General features: G+C 44.8%; 1 protein-coding gene across 1 annotated transcript in view; it reads left to right on the forward strand.

The window, feature by feature from the left end:
- si (sucrase-isomaltase) overlaps nt 1–21,511 on the forward strand; it is a 237,232-nt gene that overhangs the window by 65,758 nt on the left and 149,963 nt on the right. Inside the window, exons 2-4 of the mRNA XM_080185474.1 lie at nt 2,822–2,929; nt 15,103–15,246; nt 16,353–16,441. Of these exons, the coding sequence (XP_080041600.1) occupies nt 15,123–15,246; nt 16,353–16,441 (213 nt within the window). The 5' untranslated portion in view covers nt 2,822–2,929; nt 15,103–15,122. The remainder of the gene's footprint in view (nt 1–2,821; nt 2,930–15,102; nt 15,247–16,352; nt 16,442–21,511) is intronic.

The following is a 21,511-nucleotide window of genomic DNA, read 5'->3' on the forward strand; positions in this document are numbered from 1 at the left end:
GCCTATCACAACTATAAAACAATGTGATGTATTTTTGAGGAGACACCATTCACATCATTGCTTACAAAGTTTTTCTAATGTAATATGAATGGGTTGGCTGCTTATCTCCTTGACCCATTTTTTCTAATCCAATGCCCATTGTGTTTGAGAAACTTACTCAAGCTGCACAATGTATGGGGATGCTCTTCCATTCTCTTTGCAGCCTCTCCTCCTGGTCTTGCTGCTGAGGCTGAAGAGCAATTAGCCCTCTGGATGGGAGGCCTGATGACTGCAAATTCAAAAACTACAACCGGGTCCATGGTCCTAAAATTCCTCCAATGCAGAAGCCCATCGACACTGCACCAACAACAACCCAGGTCCTATTCCCGTAACCCCATGTATTTGCCCTGCTAATTCCCCTGACACTTGAGACAATTTAGCATGGCCAATCAACCTAACCCGCACATCTTTGGACTGTGGAGGGAAACCGTAGCACCTGGAGGAGACCCATACAGACACGGGGAGAATGTGCAAACTCCACACATACAATGATCTGAGGCCGGAATTGAATCTTTGAGGATGTAACTGGTAGAGTTGATTGAGGAGAATTGGTTGATGTGGTTTATTTAGACTTTCAGAAGGCTTTTGACAAGGTCTCACATTGCAGGCAACTATCTAAAGTTAAAGTGCATGGGATTGCAGATGATGTCTTGAGATGGATAAAAAGCTGGTTAGCAAACAGAAAGCAGAGTTGGCATAAATGTTTCTTTTTTCTGCTTGGAATGACTAGTGAGGCACCACAGGGATCTATGCTGAGATCCCACCTGTTCACATGATATATTATTGATTTGGAAGAAGGACCTAAATGTATTACCTCCAAATTTGCAGATGATACAAAGTTGGGTGGGAGGGTGAGCTGTGAAGAGGTTGCAGAGATACTTCAACATGATGTGGAAAGGCTGAGTGAGTGTGTATTTGCATGTCAGATACAGTATAATGTGAATAAATGTAAGGTTATTCACTGCGGTAGTAATAACAAAAAGGCAGATTATTATTTAAATGGAGGTAAATTGAGAGAGATGGATATCCAGCAAGCCCTTTGTATCCTCGTTTATCTGTCACTGAAAGTAAGCACACAGGTACAGCAGGCAGTAAAAAAGATTAATGGTATGTTGGCCTTCATAGCGAGAAGATTTGAGTATAGGAATAGTGAAATGTTTTATTGCAATTGGATAGAATGTTGATGAGGCCACATCTGGAATATTGTGTGCCATTTTGGTGTACTTATCTGAGGAAGGATAACCTTGCTATAGAGGGGGTACAGCGAAGGTTTACCAGGCTGATTCCTGGGTTGGCAGTTCTATCATATGAGAAAAACTAAAGTTAGTTAGGATGATCTTCACTGGAGTTTAGAAGAGTGAGAGAGGATCTCATAGGAACTTACAAAATTCTGAAAGGTTAGATATAGAAAGAATGTTCTTCAGTCCAGAACCAGAGGTCATTGTTTGATGATCAGGGTTAAACCTTTTAGAACTGAGATGAGGTGAAATTTATTCACCCAGAGAGTTGTGAATATGTGAAATTTGCAACCACAAAAAGTAGTTGACACCAAAACATTGTCTGATTTCAAGAATAAATTAAATACATTTGGCTCTTTGGGCTAAAGGGATCAGGGGAAATGGGGGGAAGGTGGGATCAGGATATTGAATCTGATGATCAGCTATGATCAAAATGATTGGCAGAGCAGGCTTTAAGAGCCAAATGGCCTATTCCTGCTTCTAGATTCTATGTCTATATAACCTATATATGTCTATGTCTATGTCTATATGTGGTGCTATCAGGCAGCAGTGCTAACCACTGGGCTTAGGGGCCATGTATGGTCAGGCCATTGGCAGGGATGTTCCTGCAATTTATTAAGTCCTAAATTGTCAGAACTGCAATGAGCAGATTTTACCACCTTTCTTGTATTATCTGTCTTTTTGAACTCTTCAGGTAAGAGCGCCAATTTAGTAGTAAAATTGTGTGGCATTGTGAGGAGCTGTGTCCATGTCTAAGATAAATTGGCCAAATTCAAATCAGTAAAATCTTATGTGGTATTCCAAATGATGCCTACTGATGCAGAAGCATGGTTAAAACAGCAATCACAGTAAAAAGTCTGACAACACCAGGTTAAAGTCCAACCGATTTATTTGATAGTAAACTCACAAGCTTTCGGGGTTTGTCCCTTCATCATTCACCTGACGAAGGGACAAACCCTGAAAGCTTGTGAGTTTACTGTCAAATAAATCGGTTGGACTTAAACCTGGTGTTGTCAGCCTTTTTACTGTGTTTACCCCAGTCCAATGCCGGCATATCCACATCAAAACAGCAATCAACATACAAATTTTAAAAGTCTATGGAAGTTTACAAAAATAATTCCTCTGCCATCACAATAATATCCTCAGGCTTTAATTGATACCTTAACATTAGTATTTTATGGTTAAAAAGAAGCACAGAAACCAATGTCCTAACATTGTAATGAAATAATGATCCTTTAAAATACAGGAAGATTCAAGACCAACAACCAGCATTTAACGATGGATAAATAATTAACAGTTACTATCGTGAATAGCTACACTTTAATGTAGTAAATATTAAATGATTCTTCGAACATTACTTGTTTGTCTATAGATTATATAATACATAATATATTAAGTTTACACAGTCTTTTAACTTTCTATTTGTGTCTGAGTCCATGGAGATCAAAAAGTAGTAGAAAGGTTATTTATGACACGTTTATTGTCCTGTGTGTGCACTTTCCATCTAATTAGTCATGTATCAAACTGTAATTCACATTTTACAGCAGCAAGTGTTGCTTAGGATCCAAAATTAAATCCCAAACTTCCTGATCATCACTCAGTATCCTGTCCTGACGGATACACGTTGGAACAGGAGGAACCCTTCACCAAAAGTAAGTGTTTATTCTTATGTTCACCTTTGCTTTATTTAAACAATTTTGCTCTTTTTGGATCTTTGCTAGACTGTCCGCTCATTATAAGAACAGAAAATGCTGGAAATTCTCAGCAAACAGATAGCATCTGTGGAGAGAGAAATAGAGATAACTTTTGAGGATAATGAGTTTTCATCCAAATAGAAAGTTAGAGATGGAATAGATGTTGATTAAGTGAAATGGGGAGGAGGGGGGGCGGTGCAGAGAACAAAGCAAAAGCTCTGTGATATTGGAAAAACAGGGCAAAAGATTTAGTCGTACAATACCAAAGGGAGAATTAATGGAACAAGTAAGGAAACAAAAGATGTGCCTAGGGTAGGTGTGAATAGCAGAAAGATAAACAGCTGCACTATAGTCCTCCTCCTATTTCATGTGCTCTTCTATTCTTCCACTTTCTAAAAGCAAAAACAAGTTGAATATAAAACCTGCAAAGAAAATGAAAACAAAATGGAGGCAGAGATGATGGCCTGAAATTGTTGCACTTAGTCTTGAGTCCAAAAGACTGTAAAATGCCTGATCTAAGAATAAGGTACTATTCCTTGACCTTCCTTTGAGCTTCATTACGAGAACCAGAGGGCACAACCTTAGGCTAAAGGGACGATCCATTAAAACAGAGATGAGGAGGAATTTCTTCAACCAGAGAGTGGTGAATCTGTGGAACTCTGCTGCAAAAGGCTGTGAAGGCCAGTCATTGAGTGTCTTTAAGACAGAGATAGATAGGTTCTTGATCAATAAGGGGATCAGGGGTTATGGGGAAAAGGCAGGATGAGAAAAGGGATGAGAAAAGTATCAGCCATGATTGAATGACAGAACAGACTCGATGGGCCTGATGGCCTAACTCTGCTCCTATATCTTATGGTCTCATTACAACACTGCAGGATAATGAAGTCAGAAATCAGCATGAGAGCAAGCTGGAGAATTGAAAAGACACACAAGTGGAAATTCAGAATTCTGTTTCCAGATTGAACAATAGTATTCCACAAAGGGTTCACCCAACCTGCATTTGGTCTTCCCGGTGTAGAGCAGATCACATTGTGAGTGGCAAATACAAATGCTAATTTGAAAGAGGTACACAGAAACTATTGTTTAACCTGGGATGAGTGTTTGGGGCCTTGGACAGTGAGGAGAGTGTAAGAAAAGGATAGGTTTTGCATCTCCTGTCCCTACTTGTGGGCTGAATGGAGCTGTTCTACAAATCAGTCACCAACCTATGCTTGTTCTCTCCACTGCAGTGTCAGTTGTGTGGAAGTATAGTTCAGTAGTAGAGAACTTTAATGGAAATGAAGATGTTTCTGGTTCAAACTTAAACATTGCCTGTCATTATCAACTCTCACCGCTGTACATGTTTGTCATTTTTCTTGCTTTATTGTCTTAAGAATTAGGTTGCCACATTAGAATAGCAAATATTATGTGCATTCAGATAGGGTGCCTTTACTTAAATATTTTCACTACTTCTGATTTTATCTGTTGGTGCTCTCTATTCCTTCCTGCCACATTTAAATGATCAATTTTCTTATTGCTAACTTGCTAACTTGCTGTCTTGCTTTGTTCTTTCTCTTTAATTTATTGCATCTTAATTATTCAACCCCACTATTTAATTTAAAGCCCTCTCTACTCCTTTAGTTCGTCAAATCACTAGAATACCGCCCATGTCATGATTCAAGTGAAGACCATTCCAATTCATAGCTCCTGCTTTCCCAAGCAGTGCCAGTGCCCCATGGTGAAACACATTTCTCCCACACCAATTGCTGAGTCATGCATCCAACTCTCTAATTTTATCTATCCTATTCTATTGCTTATGGTTCAGATAACAAACCAGAGATTATCACCTTTGACTTGATTTGATTTATTGTCACATGTATTAGTATGCAGTGAAAAGTATTATTTCTTGTGCACTATACAGGCAAAACCTACCATTCATAGAGAAGGAAAGGAGAATGTAGAGTGTAGTGTTATAGTCACAACTAGGGTGTAGAAAAAGATCAACTTAATGTGAAGTAGGTCCATTCAAAAATCTGACAGCAGCAGGGAAGAAGCTGTTCTTGAGTCAGTTGGTATGTGCCCTCAGACTTTTGTATATTTTTCCCAATGGAAGAAGATAAAAACGAATATATCCGGGATATATGGAGTCCTTGATTATGTTGGCTGCTTTTCCACACAACAGAAAGTGTAGACAGTGTCAATGGGTGGGAAGCTGGTTTGAGTGATAGACTGGGCTTCGTTCTTGACCTTTGTGATTTCTTGTGCTCTTGGGCAGAGCAGGTGCCATACCAAGCTGTGATACAACCAGAAAGAATGCTTTCTATGGTGCATCTGTAAAAGTTGGTGACAGTCATAGCAGAAATGCCAAATTTCCTTAGTCTCCTGAGAAAGCAGAGGCATTGGTGAGCTTTCTTAGACATAGTGTCAGCATGGGGGACTAGAACAGGTAGCTGGTGATCCAGACATCTAAAAACTTGAAGCTCCATACATTTCTACTTTGTCCACATTGATGTGGACAGGGGCATGAGTTTGAGCTTTGAGCTGATGCTTTGTAATTTAGCCCCTAGCTGCTCATACACAGTAAGCAAAACCTCTTTCTACTTCTGCCTATGTCATCGGTACCTACAAGGGCCATAATAATGGATCCTCTCCCTGCAAGTTCATCTCCAGTCTGAGCAGATGTCTCCAACCCTAGCACTGGGCAAGCAATACAGCCTTTGACCTCATTCTCTTGCTGCAGAGAAGTGTGTCTATCCCCTCACTATGCTGCCCCTTACTACTATTACATGCCTACATATTCCCCCATTTGAATGGCTTCCTGCACCATGATGCCATGGTCAGTTTGCCCATTCACCCCGCAGCTCCAGCTTTCAACCAAACAGGCTGCAAGAATCTCAAATCTAATGGACAATTTCAATTGCTCCTACGCTTCTCTATCCCTCTAATTGCCTCACTCCCAATGAGAGGATCAAATCTAATCTGTTGTACCAGAGCAGATCGATCATGTTCTGAGAAAACTCAACTCAAAATGTGACACTGCAGAAAAAATGGGTAGTTAATTCTCTCTCGCTCTTTTAATTGCTGCTGTCTGACTCTGGGTCCTCCTGTCTCTCATGTTTTAGTTGCTGCTGTCTGTCTCTGGTCTTCCGCTCATTTTTCATGTAAGAAAATAGGAAGTAACAATCATGATATATTTTAGCTCCATCATGTGTTTTCTTGTGTACCATCTAATTCAGATAAAATGATAATACAGACCATCTTGGAAATGCATTGGGGGTCAGTTTATCTGTCTGTCTATCCAACTGTTTGTCACAGAACCAAGCAATTGTTTAACAATAGCTGATGGAGTCCTTTAAGCTCAGCCACAAGTTTAGTCAGTGGACACACCTCAACAATGTGGATCATTAAACCATAAGGCCATAAGATACAGGAGCAGAATTAGGCCATTTGGCCCATCGAGTCTGCTCCACCATTCAATCATGGCTGATATGATTCTCATACCTATTCTCCTGGCTTCTTCCTGTAACACAGGATCCATTATTGATCAAGAGCCTATCTATCTCTGTCTTAAAGACATTCAATGTTCTAGCCTCCATAGCCTTCTGTGGCAATGAGTTCCAACCTCTGGCTGAAGAAATTCCTCCTTGTCTCAGTTTTAAAGGAACGTTCCTTCATCTGAGGTTGTGTCCTTAAGTTCTAGTCTCTCCCACCAGTGGAAACATCCTCTCCACGTCCATTCTATCCAGGCCTCTCAGTATTCTGTAAGCTTCAATTAGACCTCCCCTTATCCTTCTAAACTCCATTGAGTTTAGAACCAGACTCCTCAACTGCTCCTCATATCACAAATCCTTCATTCTTATGAACCTCTTCTGGACCCCCTCCAAGGCCAGCACATCCTTCCTTAGGTATGGGGCCCAAAACTGCTCATAATATTCCAAATGTGGTCTTTCCAGGGCCTTATGCAGCTTCTGCAGTACATTCATACTCCTGTATTCGAGCCTTCTAGAAATGAATACTAACATTGAATTTGCTTTCCTAACTGCCAATTGAACCATGTTAACTTTAAGAGAGTCCTGAACCAGGACTCCCAAGAGAGTGGTTGATTGCTGGCTAGCCCTATGACTCCCGTGTCACCGGCCTTTCACCACCCCCCCCAACACAGTCAAGTCACCGACCCCCCCAAGCATGCCCAGGCCAACCTCGCTCCCCATCCCCTTCCCCCGCTCACCTCGATTGCTCCCCATCCTGCAATTCCACCCTGCGATCCCCACCCTAATCACCCCCCACCCCATCCCTCCACTGGCAGCCCCAACCCTCTGGCAGTCTGGACCTCCTCTCCACTACCACCCCATTAGGCCCCACCCCTTGGGCACTATGGCATGCTCGTTAGGAAGTGCCAAGGTGCCCCCTGGGCATTGGCACTTCTCCTCTTTGGCAGTGCCAGGGGGCCAGGCAAGTACTGCCAAGGTGCCAGTGCCCAGGAGACATCACCACCCTGCCAAGCCCGATGCTCTGGGGGACCTTGGTTGCCCACACTTCACTCCAGCAGGATTGGGCTGCCGGTTCACCGCAAATGGGGAGCTATAATGAATCCCGACGGAGTGAAATACTCCGGGTGGTGGCGGGAGGGGGGGGGGGTGGGGATGGTGGTGGTGGGGGGGTGGAGGGAATGGGGGGTGATGGAGAGGTGAGCAAGCTTGAAGACTTCAGTCCTAGGCTTGCTAATTAGATTCAAATGAGATTAAAATTGGAGGCTGCGTATATGATGCAGCTCTGCAACTGATTCTGGCGTGGAGGTAAATCCGGCACTGGGAAATGCGCTTGGGCCTGGGTGTCCAGCGTGGATTGCACTAATCCAGCATTGCTTAAATCACCTGGCCCGCTGCATTAAAAAATCAGCTTGGAAGGATCGCACCAACCCCCAACCCCGTCGAATATTTCAGCAGTGACCCTGCACTAGTTATGCTGGGGGTGGAATTTTACGTGATATTTTCTAAGTGTCCAGCTAACCTGAAGACTTGCAGATATGTTTTGTGGGTGAGTTTCCACACAACAGGGAGTCAGTTTCTAGCCAGGGAGGCTGTGGGTGGGGCTAAACTCACTGGACAGCCTGTAGAGGGAGGTATTGAGCATGTGCAGGCCTCTGATGCTGTACATGCACATGAGCAGTAGCAGGGGTCTGAGAGAGACAGAGAGAGAGCCGTCAGGCCCCTGCCACTGCAGGCAGCCTCAACAAGTTCCCCACCATTCCTGCAATCATGGGGGCCCACGGCCTGAGACGCAGCCCCCATCACCCAGACTGATTGCAGCCCCATTCCCTCCCCACCTGATCATGTGCAGTGTGACAGCAGAACCCCCTCTTCCTCCCTCACCGATTGCAGGCAGAATGGCCCAGGGCCTCCCACACCCCATTGGCCCCATCTCATTGACCCTGCCCCCAAGTTGGCCCACCCCATTGGCCTCACCCCAGTTGGCCCTGCCCCTGTTGGCCCCATCCCCAATTGGCCCTACCACCCATTGGCCCATCCCCATTGACCCTGTCCCTGTTTCCCCTGCCCCCATTGATTCTGCCCCCAAGGCTCCACCCACAGTGGCCCACCCCCAATATACTCCCACTACCCCCATCCCCTTTGCCCTGCCATCGTTGGGCCCATCCCCATTGGCCCTGCCCTGTTGTCCCTGCCCCCATTGGTTCCATCCCCAATGGCTCAACCACTGACATACCCCAACTGCCTCTGCCCCCTTTGCCCTGACGTCGCTGGGTCTGCCCCATGGGCTCCACCCACCCCCTTGCACACACCCCATTTGGCCTTGTCCCCTGGCACTGCCCAATGGGCATTGTCCAAGGTGCCAGGGTTGGCACTGCCAGTCTGACACTGCTGAAGTGGTATTCCCGCCTTGTCCTTGGCTTACCCAGAGGGCCTCATCGGGGAGCAGGTGTTTTCCTCGTTGGAAAGAACCTCTCCCGGCAAGGCCATAGAGTCAAACGAGCCCAGATGATTGAGCTAAGCGGATGTAAAGCCACATTTAAATAAACTTAAATAAGTTAATCAGCATCACACCCATTTCCGACGAGAGGCTGATTGTGCTGGAAACCTGGTTCTCGTAAAATCATGAGAACTGTGGACTCGGGCATGGTCCTGATTTCTCAGCTCTTACAAGATTTTACCGGTTTGTTCCACCTATTGATGTGCAGGTGAGCCGATAAAAATTGCAACCATTGGGCCCGATTTTACCATTTGGAGCCTAAGGGCCGGATCCGGGCGTAATACAGATCCGAGCCCGGAATCCTCTTTGCAGCACGCCCATACGCTTTTTGCCGGCTCAGATCCGATCTGCGCTGTGGGTGGGACTTAGCGCTGCCAGAACGATCGGAGCTCTGAACTGCACATGCGCAGTTAGAAAAAAATTGGAAAAAGCGCGCCCAGGTTGGGAAAGGAGAAAAAAGCAGAGACAGCGGCTCTCTGACACCGATCATCTCTGGGGAGAGGGAGAGAGGAGAGAGCGACTCTCTGACACAGATCATCTCTGGGGAGAGGGAGAGAGGAGAGAGCGACTCTCTGACACCGATCATCTCTGGGGAGCGGGAGAGAGGAGAGAGCGACTCTGTGACACAGATCATCTCTGGGGAGAGGGAGAGAGGAGAGAGCGGCTCTCTGACACCGATCATCTCTGGGGAGCGGGAGAGAGGAGAGAGCGACTCTCTGACACCGATCATCTCTGGGGAGAGGGAGAGAGGAGAGAGCGACTCTCTGACACCGATCATCTCTGGGGAGAGGGAGAGAGGAGAGAGCGACTCTCTGACACCGATCATCTCTGGGGAGAGGGAGAGAGGAGAGAGCGACTCTCTGACACCGATCATCTCTGGGGAGAGGGAGAGAGGAGAGAGCGACTCTCTGACACCGATCATCTCTGGGGAGAGGGAGAGAGGAGAGAGCGGCTCTCTGACACCGATCATCTCTGGGGAGAGGGAGAGAGGAGAGAGCGACTCTCTGACACCGATCATCTCTGGGGAGAGGGAGAGAGGAGAGAGCGACTCTCTGACACAGATCATCTCTGGGGAGAGGGAGAGAGGAGAGAGCGACTCTCTGACATAGATCATCTCTGGGGAGAGGGAGAGAGGAGAGAGCGACTCTCTGACACCGATCATCTCTGGGGAGCGGGAGAGAGGAGAGAGCGACTCTCTGACACCGATCATCTCTGGGGAGCGGGAGAGAGGAGAGAGCGACTCTGTGACACAGATCATCTCTGGGGAGAGGGAGAGAGGAGAGAGCGACTCTCTGACACCGATCATCTCTGGGGAGCGGGAGAGAGGAGAGAGCGACTCTCTGACACAGATCATCTCTGGGGTGAGGGAGAGAGGAGAGAGCGACTCTCTGACACCGATCATCTCTGGGGAGAGGGAGAGAGGAGAGAGCGACTCTCTGACACAGATCATCTCTGGGGAGCGGGAGAGAGGAGAGAGCGACTCTCTGACACCGATCATCTCTGGGGAGCGGGAGAGAGGAGAGAGCGACTCTCTGACACCGATCATCTCTGGGGAGCGGGAGAGAGGAGAGAGCGACTCTCTGACACCGATCATCTCTGGGGAGCGGGAGAGAGGAGAGAGCGACTCTGTGACACAGATCATCTCTGGGGAGAGGGAGAGAGGAGAGAGCGACTCTCTGACACCGATCATCTCTGGGGAGCGGGAGAGAAGAGAGAGCGACTCTCTGACACCGATCATCTCTGGGGAGCGGGAGAGAGGAGAGAGCGACTCTCTGACACCGATCATCTCTGGGGAGAGGGAGAGAGGAGAGAGCGACTCTCTGACACCGATCATCTCTGGGGAGCGGGAGAGAGGAGAGAGCGACTCTCTGACACAGATCATCTCTGGGGAGCGGGAGAGAGGAGAGAGCGACTCTCTGACATAGATCATCTTCTGGGGGGGGTGGGGGAGGAGGAGGCGGGTCAGATGTATCTCTGGATGGGATTGGGGGGGGGCAAGGGGGCTGATCATTGCCTGGTGGTGGGGAGGAGGCCCGATCACTCACTGATGGGGGGGGCAGGGGTGGATAGGTCACTGGTGGGGACGGGAGGGGGGTCCGCTGCCACTCTGCGAGTGATTGGTGAGGAGGGAGGGGGGGGCAGGGATGTCTGCTGCCACTCTGCAGGTGACTGTTCCTCCCGACTGGAGAAACAAATCCCTCCTCCCTATTGTGACAGTGTGTCAATTCTCACCAACTAAATGAATGCATACTTCAATGAGCCTAAGCCCTGACGCTTACGAATAAATTCAGCGATTCAATTTTTAAATGACAGCTGGTGTATATTTCTCGTGTCTTATATATATATATATATTAAAGCAATAGGAAACCAGGAGGAGGGATTCATTCCTCCAGTGGGGAGGAGGGGTCGCCCACAGAGTGGCAGCAGACACCCCTGCCCCCCCCCCCCCCCCCCCCCCCACCAGAGATCCATCCACCCCCCCCCCATCAGTGAATGATTGGGCCTCCCCCCCACCCACCACCAGACAACGATCAGCCCTCTTGCTCCCCTCCCCCCCCCCCCAGAGATACATCTCACCCCCCCCCACCCCCACCTCCTCAGAGGATGATCTGGGTCAGAGAGCCGTTGCAGGCTCTGAAGCCGCTGCGGCGGTTCCCCTGCAAAATAAAAATGGGCTTCGGATTTTTATTTTGCAGGTCGCTTACAGCGCGGATCCAAAACAGACCAGAAGATGGTCAAGTGGGATTTGGTGGGAGAGTTGGGCGCGTGGTTCGTTAAATCGATTTAAATGCATTCTAATACGTTTAAATCATCGGGCCGCCTGCTTCAGGCGCTGACCAGATCCGCGCCCAAATCGGGTGTCGGTAAAGCCACGATCTGCTCTGATTCAGGTGCCGATCGCGTTAAAGGCCTAATGCCCGAATTTATCACAAGCGTGAATTTTTGGTAAAATCGAGCCCATTGTCTCTCAGTTGTACCTGGATATTATAGTAGGACTGCCGTTTTAGAAAATCATTTGAGTTTTCAATGTTGTGACTAGTGATTTTCTCAATTAATGACAATTTCCTCATTTGTGTTGATGTCAAATAAAACTTCTAGAATCTTGCAGTTAGATTGCAAAGTAAATATTAACTTGTTTACTATGATTGAACCATCTGCTGTATTGTCTTTTTTTTAGATTAGAATTTTCCAGTGACAGGTTGAAGTTTAAAGCCCTAAACAGCGGATGAAAATATTTTGTCTGCAAGCTGTTAGACTCCAATGAGGGACAGAAGCCTGCACTGTGCAAGGAAGAGTCGATCATTGTGATTATCCCAAGTTTGCTAGTTTATGGCCAGAGGGCTGACTCGCATTTAATTCAGGATGGTGAAGAAGGCCTCCAACTAAATGAGGGCAAGGGTAACCCATATATATGCACCCATTCTTCAAATCTTCCAGATTTCATATTTAAATAAAAGCCCTAACAGCTGGGGAAGAGCACTGAAGCTGAAGCCACAGGCAAACAAGTAGGCCTTCAAGCCTGCCTGTATCATGGCCCCACCCCCCCCATTCTGCTACATGGAGGTAATCTCCAGACAGCGACACTGTTCCCTAGGATCTGGTTAATAGAAAAGTCTGATAATCTGCCCTAATAGGGCATTAACAAGGTCAATTGTCTGCCTTCTGCTTGTGGACAAGTAATCTTGCCAGGTTTGGGGCCAGAATGAAGCTGGCATGCCAATCAGTGGTGCAAAATGTCATGTCTATGCCTGTCAGTGCCACAAAATTCCATGCCTACTTGCCTCCAAGCCCACCCCCAACAGAAGCTGATAATTCAGCAGCATGTAGTAAAAACTAAATTAGTCAGTGGCCATTTTAAAGTTTTATTGTATGCTGGCTGACTGTAATGGCTTTTAGATTAAGCTGAAACAAGTATTTTGCATGATTCCAGAAACTACTAAGCATCAATAGGAGCAGTGCCAAATCATAATTGCCAATCTCATTTGCTAGCATCTCAAACATGCTGTTCTGAATCATAAGGTTCAGGACAAAGTCCCACCCTAGTGTCTGAGTACAAAAATCAAAGCTGAAACTCTAATACAATACTGAGGAAGTTTTATATTGTTGGAGATGCCGTCTTTTAGATGAACCAATAAACTGTGGCCCAATTTGCTTGCTTGGGAAAGAAAGAAACCATGGTACTATTTTGAAGAAGAGTAGGGGAGATATCCTCGTGTCTTGGCCAAAATTTGTCCCTCAAATTAACACATTGTGGGAGTTTGCTATATGCATTTTAGTTGATGTGTTTCCCAAATTACAACAAAGACAATTTCAAAAAGTATCACATTGACTGTAAAGTGCCATGAGATGTCTGGTGATCAGGAAAGGGATTTATAAATGCAATTCTCCTTTTCTTTTCAATACTACTTTTTAAAATCAAATAATCAAAATCGAAAATCTAACAATTGCTTTACTCTATTTCTGGTTTATTCGATCTTGTGTGTTTATGCAGTGAGTACTGATGACACAGTTGGAGAGGTGTACGGTGTCTGATATTTGAAAGGTCTGAAACAGTTTCGAGTCCACCCCAGTTGAAAGGAGGCCTTGTGGTGTAGTGGGTAATGGTCCTGCCTTGGAGTCAGAAGATTTAGGGGGCAATCCTACACTCTTGCCCAGCTGGTCAATGGGCGGGGATGATCACGAGAGAGCTGAAAAATCTGGTTTTGCTCAATTTCTCACTTCTTGTGATCTTACCACCACCAGATATCTGGCGAGATCAGCATTCAGCCTGAAAAGCCCAGCTTTTGCAGGTGGGGTTGGGAAGAGGGTGGGCGATCAGCCACGGAGGCCAGCTATAGCTGGGGACAGGCAGTAACAGATCTCTGTGTTCTTATTGCACCAAGCAGAGAGGTTTGCACATGCGCAATGGTGCCCTCTGCTGCTATCCGCTAACTTTTGGGTACGCGTAGGACCCACCTCCTCCTCCTTCTGGAAACAGATCCTGCTTCATATTTTTCTTCTAAGTGAGGTAAGATTTGATTTCTAACCAGCCCAAAACAGGAAGATTCCCCCTCCCGTTTTTACGTTTGTTCGGCAATTAGAATTTTTTTGGTAAGATTGCTCCCTTTGTGTTCAAGCTTCACCTCAGTATTTGATGGCCAAGGAAGTTGTGTTTAGTAACGTGGCAAGATGTTGATTGCTGACCTGTAAATCTTTCCAAAGTGGAAAGAAATTTAGAACCTCTACCTTTGCCCCTTTGCTCCAGACTGCAAAATGCAAGTAAAAGTTGCCACAGAAATTTAGCCTCCTTGAATGTACTGTAACCCACCACCACTAATTAGTTGATAAGACAGGTTCATTAAGTTTTCCATTTCTCTTGTAATGTTAATTGCCACTTCTCTTACACCACTAGACTGAGTAACTTTTCAAAGCCAGATACATCCCAATGATAGCAATGCTCACCATGAATTCAAAATATTTGAAACTGAACACAAGGAGATGGAAAATAAACTCGACGGCTGTTGAATTTATTAATAATTTTGTGGTGCATGTCTGTATATTTTGTGCAATTAATTGAGGATAGAACAGACTGTTCTGAATTGACACTGTTTCTCAAATTTGATTATTTTACAGTCCTGTTTTGTGCCATTTGAAGCATTTAGAAATCTGCTGCTCCCTCGGCTCAAAGTAATGAGAAAGCCTTAATGGACTGAAACACAGTGAAGGTGCTATTGAGTGATATCCCATTATATGTTAATGCATCCCATGTCCTCGAACAAAGGCTTTAAATAAATTTGAACCTACAGAGGTTGCATTTTTCTGCAGGTTCTTCTACCTGTCAGCATTGTTTCTACAAAAGTTCCTTGCGAGCCAAAGGGAAAGGATGGATGGTTAGGAAAAGCCCCAAGGAAATTCAACAGAACATAACCAAATTATTTTTGAGGGCTTGTTTGAGCTTGGAAACATTATCCATATGAAGCTGAGAAAATGATCAAAATGTAGAAATTATACGGAGAAGAGAAAAAGGGCAGTATGGCAGAAATTGATACCAACTTTTCCAATGCTATAATGGAGGAATTTTAATATGAAAGCAATTGAAAGGTAGTCAGCAAAGTGTGGCTTTGTCCTGTGTATAACCATCATGTTGTTATAACATTACTTGTTCTCGTTTACTCCCTGAATAGGTTTCTGCCCACTCTGAAAAATGGGAAAAAGTAAATTCTCCAGCTTGGAAACAACACTCATCATTTTGTTCATCTTAATGGTTATTGTGGCCGTTGCTTTAATTGTACTCTTAGCCACTAGTGATGCAGGAACATCTGACCAAGGTAAATCACAAAGAATCCAGAGATGTTCTGCATTATTAATCGTTCAATTTTCTTTATTGTGATTTTATAACAAAGCAATTACGCAATAAAAATAAATGAGGGGAATAGACAGTGGTATAGCGACAATGTCATTGGATTAGTAAACCAGAAACCGGGTTAATTATCTAGGGAAATAGGTTCAAATTCTGCCATCGCAGCTGGTGACATATGAAGTCAATTAATAAAGTCTGAAGTCTCAGTATTAGTCAGCACAAAACTATATATGATTGTTGCAAAAGCCCATCTGGTTCACAAATGCCCTTTTGGAAAAAAATCTGCTATCCTTACCTGGTCTGACCTACATATGACTCCAAACCCACAGCAACATGGCCAGCTCTTAATGACCCACTGAAGTGGCCTAACAAGCCATTCAGTCCAAGAACAATTAGGGATGGAAGACACCCACATCCACTTCTTTATAAACATCTCAATTTTAAAGGAGGTTTGAATTTTGGTTGACACATTTTATTGAAAGGTAGATTCTAAGCCACGTTGCTTCTTTTTTGATTAGTTTTGAGATTTCCTCACTTTGAAAGATATGGGGCGAGACCTTCTGGCCCTCCATGCTGATAGTATATTCTGGTCCCATCAACAGCATACCCCTACCATGGGTTTCTGAGCAGCGTGGGGTGGATTCACTGGGAAATCCCAATGACAGCAACGAGACAGGAAGATTCTGCCACCGACCAATGGCAGACCACCTCCTCCTGCAGAAACACTATGAGGGTTGTTGGGGGGGGGCGGGGGGGGGAGTTGTTGGGGGGGGGGGGGGGGGAGTGGTTGGGGGGGGCAGTGGGGGGGACGCTGAGAATCCCGCCAACAGACAAATCTAGGTTTTTGTTATATTTTTAAAAGGCTTCTGGCATGAAAAAGCACAAATTAAAACCCCAGTCCTGATGAAATCAATCCGTCACCATAATTCATTTGTGGCTTTTGCATTGTATTTAAAAACATAGAATGAGATCAATCATGACCTGCAGTGCATGATTTTAAAAAAATAAGGATTCTTGTGTTGGCTGTAATTGTTATGCTTCTATACTGCTGAATTTCTGTCTGTACTTTTACAGATACAACCCAGCCTTTCACCGCATGTTGCCCTTTGTCTATTCGCGATGAGGATCGAACCAACTGCCATCCGGAAGATGGAGCTTCAAAGGTAAGTTAGAAATGATCTTTCAAAGCTTTGGGCTAACTAGCTCTATTTAAATATGGTTTATTATTTCATTAAAGGCATATACTACTTATTTTTAGAAGTAGTTTACCCTGTAAATATAATAACTCTTGCATTTATTGTGAGATTTTATTGGGGCTTGCCAGAAATTATTCATATGCTGTTGGACAAAATGTTCTGTGGAGGCCCATTCAGGGTGAAACCCTTGTTTCTGTGAATGCAGAACTACCAAAAATCTAATGCATAAAATTTCAACCAAAGGGACTAAAAGTAAGGTATTTGAGTCTATTTTCACAATAATTAGCTGTCCCACTCACTATTTTAAGTCACAATCTCACAGCAGTGTTGGGTGTAGTGTTGCCTTGTACGTTAGTTGCACATCTGAAAACATCAGCCATTCACTGGAAAATGGGTAGTTCAAAACTTACCAGTAAACTTAGGGGAGAATTTTGATTTTAGACCTCAAATGTTTCAATGAAATGTTCAGCTCCTTAAATGCCAATTGGAGTTATACTGAGAAAGTTTCAAGCTATTCTTCAGTGAGCTTTATTTTTGTATCTTCAATTAATTTCTTCAGCTGATGGAATCATTTGTACGAAACCAGAGAAAAAAACAGTTCTGCATTTTTTTTGAAATTGTGGGCCTTTGTGCAAATTTCTGTACTTTATAAGAAATGTTATGACTTGGTGAGAAATTATAAGACTTGATGAGAAATTATGGAATGCAGTGAGGAATAACAAGTCTTGGTGAAGATTCAAACTGAGCCTCAGCAAGTAAAATGATCATACATCAACTCATTGTGTCATCCAGCCTCCATGTGACTGACCCATTGGTGAATTGAATTTTTTTTGAGTTTTATTGCTAGGCTGCAATATTTCCCAAAATGTTTAGTATTAGTTAACTTTAATGTAAAAGTTTATTTATTAGTCACAAGTAGGCTTACATTCACACTACAATGAAGTTACTGTGAAAATCCCCTTTATTAAAATAGCTTTCAAAGTTAACAACAGCATGATTTTTGAGAGACATTTCTCAAAATGAGAAATGTCTCATTTTGAGAAATGAGAGGGGGCATGGCTTTAAATTAAGGGGTGGTAGTTATAGGACGGATGTCAGGGGTAGGTTCTTTACCCAGAGGGTGGTGAGGGATTGGAATGCCCTGCCTGCTGCAGTTGTAAATGCGCCTAGTTTGGGGGCGTTTAAGAGATCCGTGGATAGGTTTATGGACGAGAAGGGATTGGTTTAGGTTAGTGGGTCATTGTTTTGTAACTGGTCGGCGCAACATTGTGGACCGAAGGGCCTGTTCTGCGCTGTAATGTTCTATGTTCTATGTATTTAAAGAGTAGAAACAGAAACAGTTGCAATCCAAGGGCTGAATTTATAATGTCAGAAACTTGAGGGTTGGGGTTAATATGAGACTGGAGAACAGCACCACTCACATTATGCTGTAGAGAGTCACATGATAATGAATTGTTTGTGTAGAGTCTGGAAGGAGCCAGCATGGACGCAATACCCGGGCGTGGTAATATCTTGGCTATGTATATAGTTATGGGTTACCAATAAGCAGTTCATGTTTAACTATACAAGCCCTCAGGTCTCTCTGAGGAACCAAATAACCCTAAAGCACTTGAGATGTCCAAAAGTGTAGTTAATGAAGAACCTTTAAACTTCTGTGTCAGCTGTAGGGAATAAAGGGGGCAATCCTCCAAGCCCCCTGAGCCGCTCAAGCAGTCCCCAAGGCAAAGATTTCTAAGGTAATCAGCTCTACCCCGGAAATCGATATGGAGCAGATTATCGCATGGAAATGCCACGCAATTGACATTTCCATATGATTAGTAGGCCTGAAGCAAAATTCTCTGGGCCCGCTAGCATCTCCTCACCATCGGGAGTGGTTCCCTCCAGTGGGGTTTACTACTGCTCCCCTCTAATGGGGAACAGGCGGCCTGATTGAAAGGAAGAGAGGCCGTTGAGGCCGTCTCTGAGGTTAGGTTAAGTGGGGCCCTTTGGCAGTGGCAGCCTAGCACTCTGGCACTGCCCAAGGGGCAAACTGGCACTGAGAACTGGGCACATTGGCTGTGCCCACTGGGCACTGAGCGGTGCCAAAGGGCAGGACTGGAAGAGCAGGGTCTACAGGGGGAATGGCTAGAGGGGCAGGGCCTACTGGAGTCATGGCCTAATCGGGGTCAATCACTGGAAGAGGGAGGGTGTGGCTGATCAGGGGGTGGCCATCCGGGGTGGGGGTTGGGGGGGGTGGTGGTGGTGGTGGATGGATATGGGCGCTGGACAGGGAGGTCCGGGAGGCCAGCGATCGGGGGATCAAGGGGTGGGGGGGATTGAAAAACCAGCAATGGCGAATTGTGGGAGGGCCAGCAATAGGCCTGGCCAATAATGGGGTGCAACTGCACATGCGCTGAACTCTGCGCTGACAGATTGGCACATGCACAGTGGCTCACTATCCTCAGATGGCAATAGGTCCTGCCCTCATATTTTCAGAGTGAATCACGCTAGGTCACTCTGTGATGCGCAAAGTGTCAGAGATTCATTCTGGAAATCATGCTAAAAATTCCAGCAGGATTTACTCCCATTTTCCCACACATTGGGAACTTAGAATTTTTGGGAGAATCCTAGCCAACATGTTCCTGAAAAGTACAAGAAATTAGTAGCCAGATAATTTGTTTTTGTGACTTTTACTGAAGGTTAAATATTGGCAATGGAATCAAATACATCCACCAAGAGGGAGACAGGACTTTGATTCAACATTTGATCTGGAAGATTGTACATTGCACTGGAGCCAATTCCCACAAACAAAACTGACCACATGCTCACACTGCAGTGCAGGTTTTCTTGAATGCATTTTATTGGAGGGGTTTGTTACATTGTGCCTACAGTCTCAGCAACACAGACATCTGGTCATATAAATGGTCAAAACGTTTTGGCAGAAAGAATAGAAAAGCAATATATTAGTTAAATGGAGAAAGATGGCAGGACTTAATTGCACAGAGGGATCAAGATGTCTTGGTACATAAATCACAAAGTTAGTATGCAGGTACAGGAAAACAACTAGAATGTTGGCATTTATTGCAAGAGAAATGCAATTTAATGTTGGGGAAGCTTTACTACAGCTGTGTGGGGCCTTGTTGAGACCCACAGTTTAGGGCCATACCTAAGAGTGTTTAGAATGCTAAAAGATGATCTTATTGAAGGTCCTGCTCAGACTTGATGAAGTAAATAACTGGAGGGTATTTCATCTTGTGGAGGAGATTAAAACTAGGAGACATTTAAAAATAAGATGTCTTCCTTTTAAGATAGAGATGAGGGGATTATTTTTACCCCCGTAGTGAGTTTGCACATTCTTCCTGTGTCTGCATGGGTTTCCTCTGGATGCTCCAGTTTCCAGCACTATAGACAGTTACCCGCAGATCTGACCAAAGAACACACCCATCAACTCAACACTCTGATCAAGACATTTGATCGGGACCTTCAGAGCACCCTCCGTGCTCCCATCCCACATACTCCCCGTGTTAGAGTTCTTATTGCCTCCTGAAGATATACAAGGCAAACACACCCAGTCGTCCCATTGTATCAGGCAGTGGGACCCTGTGCGAGAACCTCTCCGGCTATGTTGAGGGTATCCTGAAACCCCCAGCTTTTGTCGCGACACTGCGGACTTCCTACAAAAACTCAGCACACGTGGAGCAGTTGAACCAGGAGCGCGCCTCGTCACGATGGATATCTCGGCACTCTGCACCAGCATCCCCCACAATGGTGGCATTGCTGCAACTACCTCAGTACTCAACGCTGTAAAGACTCAAATTCCAATCATTATTCATGTAAATTGAGTTTGTGTCTTTATATGCTCTGTTTGTGATCAGAACTCCTACTCACCTGACGAAGGAACTGTCAGTTCCAAAAGCTAGTGGTTTAGCTACAAATAAACCTGTTGGACTTCTTACTGTGCTCCAGTTTCCTCCATAGTTCAAAGATGTGCAGGTTAGGTAGATTGGCCAAGCCAAATTGCCTCTTAGTGTCCTAAGATGTGTAGATTTGGTGTATTGACCATGGTAAATGTACAAAGTTGTGGGAAAGGGTGGAGGGGAGGGCCTGGGTGGGATGCTCTTTCAGAGGATCAGTGCAGACTTGATGGGCTGGATCGCTCTTTTTGCGCTGTAGGGACTTTAATGGTTGTTGGCGTGTAGAATTCTCTTCCCAGAAAGAATGGGAAACTGGATCTTTGAATTTATTTAAGGCAGAATTAAGACAAGTTTCTTTAAGGCAAGGGAGTCAAGTGTAATTGGGGGGTGGGGGGTGGGAGGTCACAGACAGGAAATTGGAGTTGGACCACAACTCAATCAGCAATGATTTTGCCGAATGCTGGAGCAGGCTTAAAGGTTCAAAGTACCTCCTCATCCTCCTCCTCCTCCTCTTATGTTCCCATGAATCGTTCGTGAATCAGTTGATCAGCAGTGAATTAAAACCTGCTTCCTGCTGTAAAAGTCACACATCTTTAATAAAACTTGAAGGATAGCTCATTTTTTTGACTAGTCCTCTGCAGGGATTGCAAAGTTACAAAATGCCTTTGACACCATACGGAACAATTTAAATTTATGACTGTAAAGGTTTATAGGGCTGAGAGGTAATGGTTACTTGCACTTTTCATACAGTTTCATACAGAAGAGAGATGTTTCTTCCTAACCTTTTCCATTGTTCCAGCCTGCCACTTTAAGGGCCCATTGGCTTCATTCCAGTCACAGATGAATTATGCCAGATTATGACTGTGTCAACAATCCTGGTGTTAGCCATTGCATCACGTTCCATTGGATACTATTTTAACATTGTTTTGTGACACATTTAAGACCAGTTTTAAAATTGAAATTATGTGTGGGTGCATTAAACAGCATGTATTGGAGCAAATTAAATTCTTGTGAGGTCAAATGTGTTATTTCATAAAGAGAATATTACCATTCACAGTAATAGTTTTTTTCAGTTGGCTTGCATCCTTGGTGACAGGTGTCTGTTGTGTACAGAACACTACACAAGTTCAAAGCTGAACATTGC

This window comes from Carcharhinus amblyrhynchos, chromosome 3, assembly GCF_965287045.1.
Source record: "Carcharhinus amblyrhynchos chromosome 3, sCarAmb.v2.hapA, whole genome shotgun sequence".
Taxonomy (NCBI): Eukaryota; Metazoa; Chordata; class Chondrichthyes; order Carcharhiniformes; family Carcharhinidae; genus Carcharhinus; species Carcharhinus amblyrhynchos.